The sequence below is a fragment of the Schistocerca nitens genome, chromosome 6, assembly GCF_023898315.1.
Source record: "Schistocerca nitens isolate TAMUIC-IGC-003100 chromosome 6, iqSchNite1.1, whole genome shotgun sequence".
Classification (NCBI taxonomy): domain Eukaryota; kingdom Metazoa; phylum Arthropoda; class Insecta; order Orthoptera; family Acrididae; genus Schistocerca; species Schistocerca nitens.
Window position 1 is genome coordinate 212,480,953 of NC_064619.1, and position 20,096 is coordinate 212,501,048.

Consider the following 20,096-nt stretch of genomic DNA (forward strand, 5'->3'; position numbering starts at 1 on the left):
TTTTCTGTTGTTTCAACTGTTGGCTCCATTGAATTAACTGAAAATGGCAGAAAATGTTTCGTGACACTGGGATTCTGATGCATCTGTAATGAAGTACGAAAGGTTGAAATAACTATTACTTCTTGCTTGTGGGCCAAAATCCCAAAGTTAATGCTGATAGTTACTCATGTGATGTATTATACTGAAAACAATAATCATAAGTTCTCTTCCAAAAATGATTCAAAATATTGTGGGACTAGTCGTAGTTGACCGGTTTGGGAATATCAAGCTACTTTGTAAAATTTGGTTTAGCTAGTTCCCTACAGGAACAAGATGGGTAAGGAGGAATTCTTCCTGGCCGTTTTATTATTCATAGGTGAAAAATGATTGCACTTAACAACAGGATGAGCTGTGAGAGCTGTAGTGAATTTAACAAGCTAGGACCTGGGTGTATGCAAGCTGGATGCTTCCATTTATATATTGCCATTAATGATGGAACATTACTTTTGTCACCTGTCTTTGAGTTGATGTGAGGGTTTTCTGTGATGTACAGGGACTATTCTAATACTTATGCTGAGGGAGTTACTTGAGCTTTATAGACTAATGCTTTTAGGGGCAAAGGCTATGTGTGATACAAGATGCCAGTAAAATTGTACCTATAACACTGACTGGGGAAAATATATGTATTATAAACAAATTCAGGAGCAGTTTTGAGCATGCAGAATCAATGAGTTGGTGGTTATACCTCATCGAAGGCAGAAGAGAAGTCATAGCAGGTGGAGGGACTGAGGTGTGGGATGGATAGAGTAGTGGAGTTGTGTAAGACAGTGTGATAGTCTATAATTCTTGTTTATTGCCTCCATGCTAGTTAATCACACCAGCACGTCCTATGCTTACAACTTTCTATAGACTATTTAATTTCTTCTCAGCAGACAGTCATCTGCATAGAATGTGTTGTGGAGTGTAACTGGTGGACAGTTTTGGGTTATGACGTGTTCCACACTGTGTATGATATATGTGTTAGATTTACCGTACAAATATTTTGCAGTCAATGTTCTTGAAGTTCACTGCTGTAGTGAACCTTCTATGCAATGTCACTCGACTATGTCTTGTGTCTTCTTTACCTTTTGCAGTGGGGTAGGTGCTGAAAGAGAGCTCCAATCTATTCAAGCTACTAAATCAAGTGAACTGCTTTAAAACATATCTTCTGCATTGTAATCACGATGTTTCCACTGAACAATCATGTTTACTATCAAGGGTGGTACAGATCTCTCATAAACTGATAGTTCACATTAGATCAGTACACGTATTGCTGTACAGCTTTGACATTCGAGAGAGCCCAAGAAAGAATGACGGTTCTCATTTATTCTTCATTTATTTTCACATTTACATCATCACCAGTGCCATTTTCTCCATGCCTTCCAAGGCACTGCCAAGTCAGTATGCCAAAGCACAAGGGGGCGTCTACAGCATGTGGAGATGAGCATTCACTGTCGTGCATTGTCAGTATGCTGATATGACATCTTTTGCTTCACTCTGGACATACAGAAAATCAGAGTAAGTGCAACTGGATGTTCCACACTTAATAACTGCCTAAATAAACTTTTCAGTTTCCATAAATATCTCTTTTTGGCCTAAGAGGTTGGAAGTGGAACATGTTCTTTCTCAGAATCCCCTAGTTACACCACAGTTGCTGTGAGTGACTAGCATGTGATGGAATCACATTGTGTGTAGGCTGCAAAGGTGCTGGTTTACAAGCACTGTTGAACAATTCTTTCAGTGACTGAAATTGAGTTTGAATTATAAGCTGGCTTACAACACGCACTTTCAATGAACCTTGGTATTTGATATAGTAAATCAGTAGCTTATGGATAGTCTACAAACATTTCCAGCACCAACAGCCTATCTCTACCATCACATTCATATTCCCAGATGTTGCTGGGTGTCACTGTGTCTAAACAACACTTCATACTATGGCTTTAATTTTGTTTTGTTTAAGGAGGCTGCTATGATTAAGCCCTTCATCAGAATGAACGCAAAGTTATTTTCTTATATGCACTTAATCCTCGAGCAGGTGCACTTATAAAGTGTGCCAATCACAAATAATATTTTCTTGTGCCATTCCATTGTTTTTTTACAATTGTGAGCCTGTACCTATTCCTTCATTTTTGCTTCAGCTAACACAGTGATATGTTGTGTTGTCATACGCTTAAGTGAGCAGCAGTAATATAAAATCAACAGCAAGCTAGGTGAGGAAAAAAAACTGTGATATGTGCAAGAAAATGCCCCACATTCTGAGCTAATGGCACAATCCCATAATGAGACAGTCATCTATGAGATAATTAGTAATCAAACAAGCAGTTGGCAGGGATCTGATGCAACTGTGCTGTTTAATGCTTCGAGTGGCTCATTATGGTAGGGTAACACTTGTACATGGCAACATAATGACATAATGGAAGTTCATTTTATTATTGTTTAGTTAAATAGTGATTTAGCTCACATAATATAAGTTTATTTTATGGTTGTTTAATGCAACTAAGATTAAACTGTGATTTTGCCAATACATCTTTACCATGGTACATAAGGACAGCTACAGTTGTACGAAGTACATCCCGCACCCAGTCATGTTATGAAAAATGGTGCACCCGCTCAAGGGTTGATGTATCTGTCTATTCTAACAATCACTCCATGATAATTCCCATATGAATGTTCTGATAATGTGGAGACTAAAACAAAAATAAAATAATGTCACCTATGATGAGGAGGGCTGTCTAGTTAATACCCCCTGCTCCTAAATTATGGAGTTTCAATTGGTTTGTACACATTTGCTGAAACTTGTATTTTGACCATCTGTCAACTGGGTGCCTGTTTCCACTGCGTATTTGAAGCACAAGCTTTTCTCCTGTTAGCCAATTTATGAAATGTATTGGCTGTGGAAATGTGTTTTTACTGCTGCAAATATGATTCGGATATCGCAACATTGTAGAACATTTCTGGCAACCCTGTGATAGTCAAGTTACTTCCTGCAGTGATACAGAATTATCCTACTAAATTCGCTTGATGGTTTGTTGGTATCTCAATTAAATATTCTGAATGAATATAATAGAGGGAAACATTCCACGTGGGAAAAATATATCTAAAAACAAAGATGATGTGACTTACCGAACGAAAGCGCTGGCAGGTCGATAGATACACAAACAAACACAAACAAACACACAAAATTCAAGCTTTCGCAACAAACAGTTGCCTCATCAGGAAAGAGGGAAGGAGAGGGAAAGACGAAAGGATGTGGGTTTTAAGGGAGAGGGTAAGGAGTCATTCCAATCCCGGGAGCGGAAAGACTTACCTTAGGGGGAAAAAAGGACAGGTATACACTCGCACACGCACACATATCCATCCACACATATACAGACACAAGCAGACATATTTAAAGACAAAGAGTTTGGGCAGAGATGTCAGTCGAAGCGGAAGTGAAGAGGCAAAGGTGATGTTGAATGACAGGTGAGGTATGAGTGGCGGCAACTTGAAATTAGCGGAGATTGAGGCCTGGTGGGTAACGGGAAGAGAGGATATATTGAAGAGCAAGTTCCCATCTCCGGAGTTCGGATAGGTTGGTGTTGGTGGGAAGTATCCAGATAACCCGGACGGTGTAACACTGTGCCAAGATGTGCTGGCCGTGCACCAAGGCATGTTTAGCCACAGGGTGATCCTCATTACCAACAAACACTGTCTGCCTGTGTCCATTCATGCGAATGGACAGTTTGTTGCTGGTCATTCCCACATAGAATGCATCACAGTGTAGGCAGGTCAGTTGGTAAATCACGTGGGTGCGTTCACATGTGGCTCTGCCTTTGATTGTGTACACCTTCCGGGTTACAGGACTGGAGTAGGTGGTGGTGGGAGGGTGCATGGGACAGGTTTTACACCGGGGGCAGTTACAATGATAGGAGCCAGAGGGTAGGGAAGGTGGTTTGGGGATTTCATAGGGATGAACTAACAGGTTACGAAGGTTAGGTGGACAGCGGAAAGACACTCTTGGTGGAGTGGGGAGGTTTTCATGAAGGATGGATCTCATTTCAGGGCAGGATTTGAGGAAGTCGTGTCTATCGACCTGCCAGCACTTTCGTTCGGTAAGTCACATCATCTTTGTTTTTAGAAATATTCTGAATGATCTTCACTTATGGTGTGTCAGCTACTTATTGGATGTATGTTTTTACATTGCGAACTACCTGTCTTGGGTACCACTAAGACAATGGGGCATCTCTGGACCCTGCAATAGGCTGCTAGATCTTTGGAAACATCACTGTACTGTAAAGTCAAGGCAACGTAAGTCTAGGTTTCAATCTTGTGGAAGACAAACATTTTACTTCTTCTGTGACACAGTTACAATCAGGCACATTGAACGTCAATGTGGAAATCCTAAGAAATTTTTTCCATCATAAGACTTCTTGTAACATTCAGGAACCAGTAGACCTAAAGATAAGAATCAAATGACATTGCAGAATTTTCATCCATCACGGTACACCTCTACTGCAACAAATAAATGTGGCATGTGGAACATGATAATCTCTTGGATTGATGCGAGATCAATATGCCACAGGTCTAGGTCCAACTCCCATTTCAGACAACCAGTTATAATAGGCACAAAAATATTGCATTCACCTCTGGTGATGCCAAGTGAAGGATACAGGATTGCACTGTAGTTCCAAATTCACATTAAACAATGTGTCTCATTGCAGCCAACTAGAGGTTAAATTGTTCTATGACAGAGGAGGAAGTCACAGTATGTAGGAACTCTATCACCAGTAAGCTTTATTACAGTAATAATTTCATTTTAGTTAATGAACCAGTCACCATTGAGGGTCATGGTAGCTTAGTCCATCTTTTATTTGAAATTGGGATGTGGAAAATATTGCTACTGGAAAGTGATTCAGTCTCTGATCTTCCCTTTTACAGAACTTGATCCCTTCATGATGATAAAGTTCCATCAATTTGTTTTTTGCCTAAGATTCCAAAACATGTCTGGTTCAAAACCTGACCAACTGAAAGTTTCACCATGTCTTTTCCATCTATAGCACATGCACACCTACCTGCTGGTAGAAAACAATTTTGATGTTTAACAACTCTTCATGCAACATTAACAATAGGTTATGCTTTTGACTCCAAGTCAAACATAGAACTTTTCATCTCATCATTTCAAGTTCAAACATGTCAAACCTAGCTACTGGTCATGTGTGGTCAACAACATTATGTGCAGGGTTTGATTCTCAGTAAAAACCTTCGTTTAATGTCCATTCATGAGTAGAGAACATCGTCAATAAGTGCCATGTTCGAATGCTATGATGGCAAAAATGATTCATTTATCTCATCATTTCAATTTCAGATGTCTCACTACTGCTGAAAAAATTTTATATCTGAGATTTGGTTGCACTTGGTTACCAATCCAATTAGGTGCTGGGTTCAGATCCCCATCCAACAGAAAAATTTATGTTTTGTTGTTTGAACTTTTTTACTTGTGAGTGAAACCAGATCTGTGTTGCATGTTTAGTTAACAGGGTTGATAGTTGCTTGATAGGAGTGCCAGTCCAGTACAAACATTTTTGTCATGTAATTTCAAGTTCAGATTTGCTGAGTGATACTGGCTAGAAGTTAGATATTTCTTGTCCCTTCATACCTAGTCAGCAATGGTGATTAGTAATATATCGAGTCTCATTCAGGCACAAAAGCTTTGTTGCAAAGCTTTGGCTAGCAGTGCTGGGTTTGAATCCATATCCAAAACAAAACGGGTCATCATGTCATTTAAAGTTCAAACATGTGCACAACAACTAGCTCCTCAGGAATAATTTAGATTTTAAGGGTAATAGGTGACTTTTGCACTGTACATAGACCCTTGTGCCATCACTAGCACAGAAAGTTATTAGCGACAAACTTTGGATAGTGAGGTTTCCATAGAGTACTTGACACTGTTAATTGAGGTTTTTCTAAGCAGTCAGTTCATTAACCAGTTTATACAATACAAATTGCTAAGCAAACAATATTTAATAGGTGGTGGCTAAAACTTTTAGAGAGCAAGAATATTTCAAATTACTATAGAACTTTGGGATTCCTGATAGTCTTGCAAAATACCTTATTCACAAAAAAAGTTCTGAATAAGGATGACAGTATGATTTCTATGGTAGTGTTATGGGTGTTAGTTGTCTCAGGTGCTAATGAGAAATGTCACTTATTACAATAAATTTGATTTTACAAGTTTTAACTCTAACAATGTGCTTCCTGATATTTAAACTATTGTCATATTAATTTACATCTGGACTTATTGCCATAAGAACAGCTTTATCTACTAGTCACTTGCGGTTATCGTTTTGTGTAGTCAAACAACAGTACCGAAAAGAGATTATAGGATGTGCAAGAAAGTTATGTTATGTGGGCTGCATTCATATCAGGTGGAACACAACTCAGGTTGTTGAGATACTTTTGACTGTATTAGTACGAATCATTGTCAACATTATGACTGTAAGGGCAAATGTATATAAAAACTGGAAAATCAAGAATTATTTTTATGATTTGTTGGTCTCCAAATACAGGGAATGTGAGTAAGGTATTTATTTATGAACTTATACTAGTTGCTTAAGAACAAACATAGCGAAAATATTTTCCAGTAATATATCAAATTTCAGACCATGAATGTGTACCAAGTTCTAACAGTTATTTCTTGTTCAACCTCAGCTTTCTCAGTATGTTTTTGTGAGTGAATTTTTGATACTCTGTATACCAGTTTATGATCCACTTTTGTTTTCTTTTACTTGAAAGAAACGAGAACAGTATGGTCTTCTTTACCTTAAATTTCCAACCACACTAAGTTTGCACATTTTCATCAAGTAATCTAGGGAGAAATTCAATAATAGTGCATAACAGTATTGCACAGTAATGTTGACAGTGTTCCATGTGATGGATGCACAGGCCAGTCGTGTATATGATTAGCTGCAACATGAAGACATCATGCACCTGGAGAGGGCAATTCATTCCACAGACTTAAATCCAACAGAACATGCATGGTACACTGTAGACCAAAGGGTTGCAGCTGTGATGGCACAAGCATGGAGCATTATTGAACTCCAGATAGCAGTTGTCCCTCACTGGATGGTGTTACCCTAATCCATGATGGATTCCTGATCCACAGTTGGGAAGTTATTCTGCATCCTGTATAGGCACGCAGGTTCGTGACACTTCGTATTTACACCCCAAATGGACAGACACCATGCACATTATAAGTGCCACTCTCAGCTCAGCACTAGTTTTCTGGCTTACATGGTATATACATTCACATGTCATAATGTTGCCAGGGCACCTTTCAGTGCACACATTATAGTTGAGCTATATGTGAAACAATGTATCTCAAGGATTCCTCAACTTAAAGATTTCACTGTGTGCATGTTGAGTACAAATGTGTTTCAAGCTACACTCCTGGAAATTGAAATAAGAACACCGTGAATTCATTGTCCCAGGAAGGGGAAACTTTATTGACACATTCCTGGGGTCAGATACATCACATGATCACACTGACAGAACCACAGGCACATAGACACAGGCAACAGAGCATGCACAATGTCGGCACTAGTACAGTGTATATCCACCTTTCGCAGCAATGCGGGCTGCTACTCTCCCATGGAGACGATCGTAGAGATGCTGGATGTAGTCCTGTGGAACGGCTTGCCATGCCATTTCCACCTGGCGCCTCAGTTGGACCAGCGTTTGTGCTGGACGTGCAGACCGCGTGAGACGACGCTTCATCCAGTCCCAAACATGCTCAATGGGGGACAGATCCGGAGATCTTGCTGGCCAGGGTAGTTGACTTACACCTTCTAGAGCACGTTGGGTGGCACGGGATACATGCGGATGTCCATTGTCCTGTTGGAACAGCAAGTTCCCTTGCCGGTCTAGGAATGGTAGAACGATGGGTTCGATGACGGTTTGGATGTACCGTGCACTATTCAGTGTCCCCTCGACGATCACCAGTGGTGTACGGCCAGTGTAGGAGATCGCTCCCCACACCATGATGCCGGGTGTTGGCCCTGTGTGCCTCGGTCGTATGCAGTCCTGATTGTGGCGCTCACCTGCACGGCGCCAAACACGCATACGACCATCATTGGCACCAAGGCAGAAGCGACTCTCATCGCTGAAGACGACACGTCTCCATTCGTCCCTCCATTCACGCCTGTCGCGACACCACTGGAGGCGGGCTGCACGATGTTGGGGCGTGAGCGGAAGACGGCCTAACGGTGTGCGGGACCGTAGCCCAGCTTCATGGAGATGGTTGCTAATGGTCCTCGCCGATACCCTAATTTGCTGGGAAGTGGCGGTGCGGTCCCCTACGGCACTGCGTAGGATCCTACGGTCTTGGCGTGCATCCGTGCGTCGCTGCGGTCCGGTCCCAGGTCGACGGGCACGTGCACCTTCCGCCGACCACTGGCGACAACATCGATGTACTGTGGAGACCTCATGCCCCACGTGTTGAGCAATTCGGCGGTACGTCCACCCGGCCTCCCGCATGCCCATTATACGCCCTCGCTCAAAGTCCGTCAACTGCACATACGGTTCACGTCCACACTGTCGCGGCATGCTACTAGTGTTAAAGACTGCGATGGAGCTCCGTATGCCACGGCAAACTGGCTGACACTGACGGCGGCGGTGCACAAATGCTGCGCAGCTAGCGCCATTCGACGGCCAACACCACGGTTCCTGGTGTGTCCGCTGTGCCGTGCGTGTGATCATTGCTTGTACAGCCCTCTCGCAGTGTCCGGAGCAAGTATGGTGGGTCTGACACACCGGTGTCAATGTGTTCTTTTTTCCATTTCCAGGAGTGTATTTGCCTAACAGTTTGTATTTGGTTCTCTCTTCCTTTTCATTCCAAATTTTCGTTGGGGAGCTAAAGTCTCTCTGATCTTGTTCAGGTAATTGGGCCTATTTGTCAGTGTCAAATGAGCTGAATCATGTCTCTGTTTCAAATGTATTAAGTCAGTTTCAGAACAATAAAAATTTAGTTGTCATATTGATGTCATTCTTTGTTGAGATCACTGTTAACACTATTCAAATGTGATTGCAGGGTGTTTCCACAAACAGTGTTTAAGAGTGTCTAACAGTAGCATTAGCAAAACTGATTTTTTTCTGGCAAGTTAAAATTTTGTGGAAAAAGCTCTTATTGGTTTCTCTGTTTCCTTCACAGCTTTAATTGTAGTGAGCCACAGAAAGCCCAAGTTTGTCTGTTGGTTTCACCGTACGTGCAAGTACTACAGCAATATTTTTTTTCCTTTTACCATCATAGATTCTCTTTCATAGAGAAATGAAAGAAACTGCTAGTACATTGTTTGTCACACTGTATGTAGAATACATTGGCTGACTGATAAAAATAAGTATTTAATTATCACTGCTTTAGTATTTACTAAGCACAGATCAATGTTTAATCAGGAACTAACTTAAGAAATATTCATTTATCATTAATCTCTTTTTGTTCAGACATTTTCTATAGGTATGGATAACAGTCCAGACATTATTTATGCAAGAAAAGTGGCTGAGTATCTGGGGACAGAGCACCATCAAGTCCTATTTACCCCTGAGGATGTAAGACAAGTGCTGGATGATGTCATACATACTCTCGAGACCTTTGACATTACAACTATACGGGCTTCCGTGGGTGAGTCTTGCATTGCATACGATGTTCAACAGCATTCATTCATTTACTTGCCATCATGAAGGAGAGCATACATGGGTGTGGAATTAATCCAGTTATACATTAACTAAGAAAGCAATAAATTATTGACAAAATAATTTAATTGGATAGACAAAAATCTACTCACCGAGTGCTGGCAGAACACACACATAAAAGGAGGTTATAATCAGGCAGGACAATATTATGGAAATGGAAGAGGATGTAGATGAAGACGAAATCGGAGATAAGATACTGCGTGAAGAGTTTGACAGAGCACTGAAAGACCTGAGTCGAAACAAGGCCCCGGGAGTAGACAACATTCCATTAGAACTACTGATGTCCTCGGGAGAGCCAGTCATGACAAAACTCTACCATCTGGTGAGCATGATGTATGAGACAGGCGAAATACCCTCAGACTTCAAGAAGAATATAATAATTCCAATCCCAAAGAAAGCAGGTGTTGACAGATGTGAATATTACCAAACTATCAGTTTAATAAGTCACAGCTGCAAAATACTAACGTGAATTCTTTACAGACGAATGGAAAAACTGGTAGAAGCCGACCTCGGGGAAGATCAGTTTGGATTCCGTAGAAATGTTGGAACACGTGAGGCAATACTGACCTTACGACTTATCTTAGAAGAAAGATTAAGAAAAGGCAAACCTACGTTTCTAGCATTTGTAGACTTAGAGAAAGCTTTTGACAATGTTAACTGGAATACTCTCTTTCAAATTCTGAAGGTGGCAGGGGTAAAATACAGGGAGCGAAAGGCTATTTACAATTTGTACAGAAACCAGATGGCAGAGTCGAGGGGCATGAAAGGGAAGCAGTGGTTGGGAAAGGAGTGAGACAGGGTTGTAGCCTCTCCCCGATGTTATTCAATCTGTATATTGAGCAAGCAGTAAAGGAAACAAAAGAAAAATTCGGAGTAGGTATTAAAATTCATGGACAAGAAGTAAAAACTTTGAGGTTCGCCGATGACATTGTAATTCTGTCAGAAACAGCAAAGGACTTGGAAGAGCAGTTGAACGGAATGGACAGTGTCTTGAAAGGAGGGTATAAGATGAACATCAACAAAAGCAAAACTAGGATAATGGAATGTAGTCGAATTAAGTCGGGTGATGCTGAGGGAATTAGATTAGGAAATGAGACACTTAAAGTAGTAAAGGAGTTTTGCTATTTAGGGAGTAAAATAACTGATGATGGTCGAAGTAGAGAGGATATAAAATGTAGACTGGCAATGGCAAGGAAATCGTTTCTGAAGAAGAGAAATTTGTTAACATCGAGTATAGATTTAAGTGTCAGGAAGTCGTTTCTGAAAGTATTTGTATGGAGTGTAGCCATGTATGGAAGTGAAACATGGACGATAACTAGTTTGGACAAGAAGAGAATAGAAGCTTTCGAAATGTGGTGCTACAGAGGAATGCTGAAGATAAGGTGGGTAGATCACGTAACTAATGAGGAGGTATTGAATAGGATTGGGGAGAAGAGAAGTTTGTGGCACAACTTGACTAGAAGAAGGGATCGGTTGGTAGGACATGTTTTGAGGCATCAAGGGATCACAAATTTAGCATTGGAGGGCACCGTGGAGGGTAAAAATCGTAGAGGGAGACCAAGAGATGAATACACTAAGCAGATTCAGAAGGATGTAGGTTGCAGTAGGTACTGGGAGATGAAGAAGCTTGCACAGAATAGAGTAGCATGGAGAGCTGCATCAAACCAGTCTCAGGACTGAAGACCACAACAACAACAACAATCAGGCAAGCTTTCAGAGACAGTGGCTCCTTCTTCAGGCAGAAGGGGTGAAGGAAAAGGACTGGAGATGTCTAGGAGAAGGGGTAGATTTCAGGGAAGTCAGCCAGAACTGTGGACCAGGGGAGACTTACCGAATGGGATGAGAAGGAAAATCTGCCCCTTTTTCTAGACCCTTCTGCCTGAAGAAGGAGCCACTGGCTCTGAAAGCTTGACTAATTATAACTTTCTTTTATGTGTATGTTCAGCTGCCACATGGTGAGTAGATTATTTTATCTATCCAATTAAATTATTTTGTCAGTTATACATTAAGATGCAGAAGCAGAAACTGCAGTCTATTCCTGTAACAACAAATTATGTCTAGTACTAACATACTCAGACTGATAATTATGGGACTATCTTCTACATTACTTTATATACATGTATGTATAATAGAAGAAAAATAGGTACTTTGAAAAGAACCAAGCTCCTTCTCTTGTACACTCAGTTTGCTATCTGTATCTAAGCTTTTATTTAATTTTACTATCAGCTCGGTACAGGGTGTTACAAAAAGGTACGGCCAAACTTTCAGGAAACATTCCTCACACACAAATAAAGAAAAGATGTTATGTGGACATGTGTCCGGAAACGCTTAATTTCCATGTTAGAGCTCATTTTAGTTTCGTCCACCTACACTCAATGAAGCACATTATCATGATTTCATACAGGATACTCTATCTGTGCTGCTAGAACATGTGCCTTTACAAGTACGACACAACATGTGGTTTATGCACGATGGAGCTCCTGCACATTTCAGTTGAAGTGTTCGTACGCTTCTCAACAACAGATTCGGTGACCGATGGATTGGTAGAGGCGGACCAATTCTCCTGACCTCAACCCTCTTGACTTTCATTTATGGGGGCATTTGAAAGCTCTTGTCTACACAACCCCGGTACCAAATGTAGAGACTCTTCGTGCTCGTATTGTGGATGGCTGTGATACAATATGCCATTCTCCGCTGCATCAGCGCATCAGGGATTCCATGCGACGGAGTGGATGCATGTATCCTTGCTAATGGAGGACATTTTGAACATTTCCTGTAACAAAGTGTTTGAAGTCACGCTGGTACGTTCTGTTGCTGTGTGTTTCCATCCCATGATTAATGTGATTTGAAGAGAAGTAATAAAATGAGCTCTAACATGGGAAGTAAGCGTTTCCGGACACATGTCCACATAACATATTTTCTTTCTTTGTGTGTGAGCAATGTTTCCTGAAAGTTTGGCCGTAGCTTTTTGTAACACCATGTATATCAGAAAGGGAGATCGATTTAATACAAACATTACCGCTGCACTAAATTTACATCGCAGAGTTCAAATAGTCTTCTAAATTTTAGAAAGAGTATCTAATGAAATATACAATCACTTTCATATTTTTTTATGCCCAATTTTGCACCAGAGTATAAACTCCATTCTGAAACCTGAACAGGAATGCATAATCTATCTGAAAATTATTTCTTCTTCTAGTATTGTGGTTGTGAATTGTGCAGTTCATTGTAAATTAACTTTTGTTATTAATTGCAAGTACCAAACCAGAACACCGTGAATGACTGGAGATGGGATGTTCATATTCACAGGACATGTGCATTAGTATATTCTGCAGAAATGATTGTCATTTCAGTCACTCGGTTCATCATGTGTCCATTGCCTAGAGGACACAGTCCACCATGGGCCCTGGTAACGTATTCCATGCATGATGGCAGTGAGATGCATAAGGCATGAATTGCATCCTTAGGTACAGCCACCCATGCTACATTCACGTGGTTCCAAAGTTCATCTGTGGTGGTTGGCATTGGGTCACAGCACTGCACCCATTATTTCGCCATATCCAACATGTTTTTGATAGGCAACAAGTGTGGTGATCTGTCCAGCTAGAGCAAAAATCTGACAGCCTGTGGCACCAAGAAGGCACATATTCATGCAGCAACATGTGGTCATGCATTGTCTTGCTGAAAAATGACAACTCAGGTAATGTGCAGAAAGGATGTTGCTGGGGGTCGCAGAATGTCTTTCACATAGGTCACACTGGTCACAATGCTCTGGACATGCACCAGGTGTGATTTGTTGTTGTACCCAATAGCACCCCACATCATAAGGCCTTGAGTTGGCACTGTTTGTCTTATGCAAATGCAGTCACTGTGATGCTGCTCCTGCGTCTGCAGTGAACCAAAATGCAGCCATCATTTTCAAACACACAGAACCTGGATTCATCCGCAAATACCATCTGGAACCAATCCCGTCCCCAGTGACACCTTTCCATACACCATTGCCATATAGCATGTTTCTGCACATTCGTCAAAGGTTAGCAGAGAAGTGGACAACATGCATGTAACCCACGCCATAATAAATGGTGATGGACTGTCACCCATGATAGTGTATAATGTGTTACATTGTTCTGCTGATGCACCATAGAACCATCTCGTTGTGTTCTACTGCCTTAGGTGAACCATTCAGCACACACACATTGCACTACTGTAACACTTTGTCCCACACAAGCAGCAATTTTCTGGTTGGATGCATCATATTCTCTCATGTCAATTATGTACCCTCATGCAGACTGACTAATTTGACGGTATGGTTCATGCATACATCTGCAAGACGTCGTATACATCTGCTCAAGTCACACTGATCCATTAGTTTCAGTATACAGCAACAATGAGAGCCACAGGCACATTTTACCACATGTAGTGTTGCTGTGCGATATCGATGTTGACCCTAAACCCATGTGCTGACACAGTTCAAACGCTAATCATTTCTGCAGAACGTACTAATGTACTTGCCCTGTGAATATGAACGTCCTATCTCTAGTTGTTCAAGGTGTTCTGTGTTTTCTGAATATGAGTATATGTATTGCATGGAAGTGTCCCTGAAGAGGCTTCTGCAAGGGGTTTGATTGTCAGACTTCCACAAAATTCTTATTCCACCCTCTGTAGGATAAATACTTTTTTTACCTTAAGTGCATAGCCTCAAGAAGATTATGCCCTAGGACAGTACTGAGTGAAAATATGCAAAATATGTTAGCAATCCTGTTTCCAGGTCAGCATGGTGAGAAAGATTTCTCAGTGCATAGTAGGCAGAATTGAAGTTTTTGGTTTACTTATCCATACTCTAGTATAAGCATAATTTATTATCCATCCAGATGCCTGGAGACTTCACACATAGAACCTCATTCAGCATTTGCCCATTGATCTCTACTTGTGGTACTTGCAAGTCATCTTGATTTGTTTTAAATTTAATAATATATATTTTTGTAAGATTAAGGGTAAAGCTGTTTCCTGTGAACCAGTAGTGAATCTGTTCCTCTATTCTCCTGTCTGAGTCTGGTATGGATGTGTTTGTGCCATTTATCAGTGTACTTGTGTCATCAGTATACATCACAGCTTTTTTAAGGGTTCTGTAATATCCTGAGTAAATCATTTGCACAGTCAAGATGAGGAGGGGGCCAAGTATAGAACTTTGTGGGATACCATAATTAATGTGTCTCTACTCTGAATTTAGTCTAATTCCTGTTGTTTCATATGTTAAGTGACCCCCTGTTTTCTAGCGTCAAGATATGACTCCATCCATGCAAAAAGAAATGCCTTTAATGTCATAACATTTTTGATTTCCCAAATATAATATTATCATCTGTACAGTAGAAGGCCTTGGCAAGATCACAAAAAAATGCCATCATGGTAATTTTTCTTGTTTACTTGTAAGAGAACTGAGTTTGTGAGAGCTTATATTGTGTCCTCAGCAGGGAAGCCTTATAGAAACCAAGGTTATTCTCCAAAAGGTGGCTCAATATTCTGTTGTAACCACCTTCTCAAAAATCTTTGAACATATGGGGAGGAGTGGTATGGACATATATTTAAAGGTTAGTTGCTTATCTCCATTTATGTAAATGGGGGTTACTACTGCATGCTTCAGCCTTTACAGAATTAAATTCATTGGGCTGCTGCCAACACAGCATAAGAGTTTAGTGCTTTGGCTGAAATAGATTGAAGAGCTACTGCTTTTTAATGACAAAGTATTTTTATGGTCTCTCTAACAGTTGAGCTGGCAAAACTGAAGTACAGTGGTAGAGCATTTGGTGCTTAGATAAGCAAGTGTAATAGATCTGTTTTCAGTAGACTGTTTCTTATCTTATTGTTTTTGGTTACTGATAGGAAGAATTCATTGAATTTAAAACGCAATTATTTGAATTTAATATTATCTGTCTTCCACACTCTGTTAATCCATGATTTCATACTAGCCTTGTCCATCCAATCCTTGTCATGTCTATGAACAGATACACCTGGTGATATTTCAGAAGGTTTTGGCATTGTTTTGCACTTGAAAATGTTCATTAGATAAGTTTAGTGCTGTCAGCACAGCATGAAAAGACAGCAGTGTAGTTCATATGTTCATGTCCACTTGTTTCTATAGTCAAATAATGGAAAATCCAGGATGGAATGTAACAGGTGTGGTTTCAGTTGCCTGAGACTGCAGACGTGTGTGTGTGTGTGTGTGTGTGTGTGTATTGTTGACAAAGGCCTTAATGGCCGAAAGCTATAATTGTGTGAATCTTTTTGTTGTGCCTATCACGACTCAGTATCTCCACTATATGTTTCTATAGTCACAGTTTTAGCACCTTTCATGGCAACGGTTCTGTCACTTGGTACATCAGATGTCAGAGGAGTTTCATCCAGATTCACTGCACATCAGATGTCAGAGGAGTTTCATCCAGATTCACTATTTGGCTTACAAGGAGAGGCCGCCTACTTGTCATTACTGAATTCGTCCAAATAAATGGTACATGTAGGGCTTGGTGAGACATGAAAGTGCCCAAAGTGGGAAATTTAGATCGCCAAGCATTTAGGAAATGAAAGGAATTTTGATACGGATTTATGAACATGAGCACCTTATTAGTTGTCCCTGTGACAATATGTTTGGGAAGTGGTGTTTGGCTCAACAGTAAGAGAATGGATTCGTATTGAAAGGGTCATGGGTTCAACTCCACCCAGCGGCAAATATTTTTGTGCTCCTTGGCAAATATATGATGAACTGCTCCAAGATGAAGATGGATTGCCAACGTGCAGTATCAAAGTAATACCCCGATATAACCAGGAATAACACAATAACCTCTTCAGTCTGGTTTATTAAATCACAAATCACTTTTTAACAATTATGTTAGCCAAGCGTCTACCCAGGCTCACACTCAGAAGTAATGCAGAATTAAAGTTTGGTTATACCAATGTCCGAGTGTGCATGGTGGGGTGCACGTCCCGTAATTATTCCCAAGTCCAGGGAAGTTCAGTCTCTCCAAGTGAAGTCGCAAGATTTTCCGCCGAGCAGCCAGGTAACCTCGAGTGGTGTGGCGAGTCATCCACAAGCAGCTGAAACACGTTGTACTGCACTTCCCGATGAGAACTGTCATTTGCGGCGGCGGCCGGGTTTATATAAGGCTTGCTAGTCAATGGAGCCATCGGCTGGGGTCGCTGTTTTCCAGGGAAAACCAATCGCAATGTTTCCTGGCATAGCCAATTGCTGTGTGCTGACAAACGCCCGCGCGCGAAGGCGGCCAGCGATGGTAGCCGCGAGCCGCCCAGAGAAGTGCGGTCAGCGATGTATTTGGTGGCCGCGTACTGGAGCGCGTTGTTCAGTGTTTGTTGGAAGTGGTGTATACCACACCCCCCAAATGTATGCCACTAGTGCAACCCTGCGATGTATATTTTTATCGTCAGTTAAAAAACCTAATAAAAAATGTCACTTACCTCATCGAGAAAGAAGAACAAATCACTTCCTGAGTAGCTTGCATCAAACTACATTTCATTATACATCACCAGCTATCCTTGCAGTTATTCAGTGACATGCTGCATTACACATGGTTCACTGCTGGACTGTATGATGAAGGAAGCTGTTTTCAGAATGTCAGTCAAGTTTGTTTTTCTATGGAGACATTAAAATAATCACATCACTGCAAAAAGGTGGCATTTATAATTTGCGCAAGATGCGGTCAGAATTATTCCTTACCCTGTTTCTTTACTGAGTATCAGCCCGGTACATGTAATTGATCAATTGCAAAAGAATGGAAGAATCGATTTATATACTTGATGTTCCCATGTACACATTAACTACCATCCCTTTTTAAATGTTTGCAGTCCCGCATTTCATCCTATGCCTATACTTTTGGTGCTTTTATAAATAAATAAAATAACATATACGATTTTGCAGTTAACTGTGATGTCAGTAGTGTACGCATTGCCAAGGAGCCCAAAAATATTTACCACCAGGCGGAGTCAAACCTGTGACCCTTTCAATGCAAATCCGATCTCTTACTGCTGAACCAAACATCGCTTCCTAAACACACTGTTACAGGCATAATTGATGAGGTGCACATGGTTATAGAGCTGTATCAAAATTCCTTTTATTTCCCAAACACTTGGCCATTTTTAGTTTTTAGCCATTCAATCCCCTATTTGCACATTTAATCTTCCACACTTGTTTTCAGTTCTTCTTTACTAACCCGCCAATCAGAAATAGTTCTTTCTGTTGGTGGAGTGCCAAAGTGCCACTCAAGTGCTCTGTTTCCATGTTCTTCTGCATATGATATTACTTTCAATTTGTAGCCTGCATCACATTAATACCTTTTATTTTTTTCCATTACGAAACTAACTACTAACAAAAATATTGTACTTACCGATAACACAAATCAGTTTCAATTCAAGTTCACTGACACCGTAGAGTGCAATTATGTATCATAGGCTAGACAGTGCTCTGGGTTTGTGATAGCAGGGCAGAAGGGAGACAGTGTTAACAACTTTTTGAATCCCCGCAGCTCATGTTTGTCGTATTGGTGCAGTGCTGCTGCCAGTTGAATCCAATGTTACCAGGTAGAGATAGGTTTCCCATGGCATCAAATATATAGCTGTTTTTAAGACTCTTGGGAATTTTAAATCAAACACTGGACATTTTATATTAATTTTGGATATAGTATGTACCTGAATTCTGAAGGCAATTTTTTGAAGAAAAAAGTGCCTCTTATAGTCTGTTAAATATGGTACTTTAGTTTGTGTGTCTGGGCAAAAACATCTAAACTTCCTTCACCCAAAGCTCTGTTGCTTTAATGGCCTTGTCAGAGCACAAAAATAGATCATCTGCTGTGCAAAGAAACTCCATCCATGGGCACATGAGAAAATCTTCAATCATCTGTGTGTCTCCACATTAACACTGGTCATCTTCAGAGTAGCCCCACTTAACCATGTTTGCTTTGCATTTTGTGACTCCTTTTCTTAATCTATTCACTGCTCTCCATGTACTGTACAGTAGTTGCTGCCATTTTGTGTTTCCTCTTTGGGGTGCAGGTTTGTATCGTACAGAGAGTCCAACCATAAAGATAGGCGGTGGGTCTCGGGTTGGCCTTATAACAGTACTGCCCATTGAATAAAGCTCTTCCTTGACTTAAGACAAGTTGGAACTGTTTGGTGGTCATACATTACGTGCCATGGGTCAATTTACTACTTTTTTGTCTCTGTTTCACTGGCTATTTTGCATCTCATATTTGGAGGTGATAAGTTTTGTGGACAGTTGTAGGCCTCGGCACCTGGTGATAATACTGACAATCTCCTTTAAAGTGACATCTAATTGTGTGGACTGGCAACACACCTCCTTTATTGGTGCCACCTATTCTCTGGCTGCAAAACAGAGTCCCATTGCTAATGATTGAAGAACTTCAGGTTGTGCTCCAGATGCTGAACCAGTCAGTTGACTTATAATAGTGTTTCTTGCACATATTTTTCCATTTAGATCAATGCAGCATTTTTAAAATAACAATGCATGGGCTAGGGTGATTACCAAGTATTTTGGTTTGGTGCAGTGTTGTAGTTTAATTCCTCTTCATTGTATTTCCAACTGTATTGAAGGTGTTGAAGGTGTTACATTGCGCAAGTGGAATGCGCATACTTGCATTTTTTCTGGGTTAGGTTGTAGGTGATTTCCTACAACGTATGAAACGCCTCTCACAATTTTCTTTCAACCGCTTCTTCTTCTTCTTTCTTCTTGAGCAGTAATGGCAGTGTTGTTTGCTTATATGAATCTCTATTTCCAGCTTGTCATTTGTGTGCATATTTTACAAAAGAGGAGAAAGAACTCTTTCTTGTGATAATCCATTCTTTTCGTTTCTTCATCAGCTTTTCTTTCCTTGGAGGATTACGTTGAATCTTTGATTCTGCAACGTGCCTCTTAATGTGTAAATCGGTTGAATATCCTTTGTTATTTCGTAGACTTTTGTGAGGAGTTGTTGGTGGTTTACTGTATCGTGTGCAGCAGAAAGGCCAACAGAGACAGCAGCAGTTATCAGTTTCACTTCAAAACTGTCTTCAGTGTGCTGAGTCAAATTTAGTAGTTGACTACAACGTGCTTTCCCTGGCCTGAATCCAATGTATTCAGGTGTAAGTTTTGTATCGAGTTTGGTTGCTATTCTTGACAGAATTATTCTTTTAAGTAACTTATGTATGAGGCAGGTTAAGGAAATAGGACAGAAATTTTTTGGCCCAGTCTGCTGTTTACCAGGCTTTAGTAATGCTATTACTTGTGCTTTCCTCCATCATTTGGGATTCTGAAATGTTTCCAAACATCTGTTCATCATCCTCACTAGCCATTC

At 40.7% G+C, this 20,096-nt stretch overlaps 1 protein-coding gene across 3 annotated transcripts in view; it reads left to right on the forward strand.

Moving 5' to 3' along the window:
* Positions 1–20,096, forward strand: part of LOC126263718 (asparagine synthetase [glutamine-hydrolyzing]) — a 197,346-nt gene that overhangs the window by 117,117 nt on the left and 60,133 nt on the right. For all 3 annotated transcript variants that reach the window (XM_049960864.1, XM_049960863.1, XM_049960862.1), the window contains exon 7: positions 9,493–9,670. In XM_049960864.1, coding sequence (XP_049816821.1) covers positions 9,493–9,670 — 178 coding nt within the window. The remainder of the gene's footprint in view (positions 1–9,492; positions 9,671–20,096) is intronic.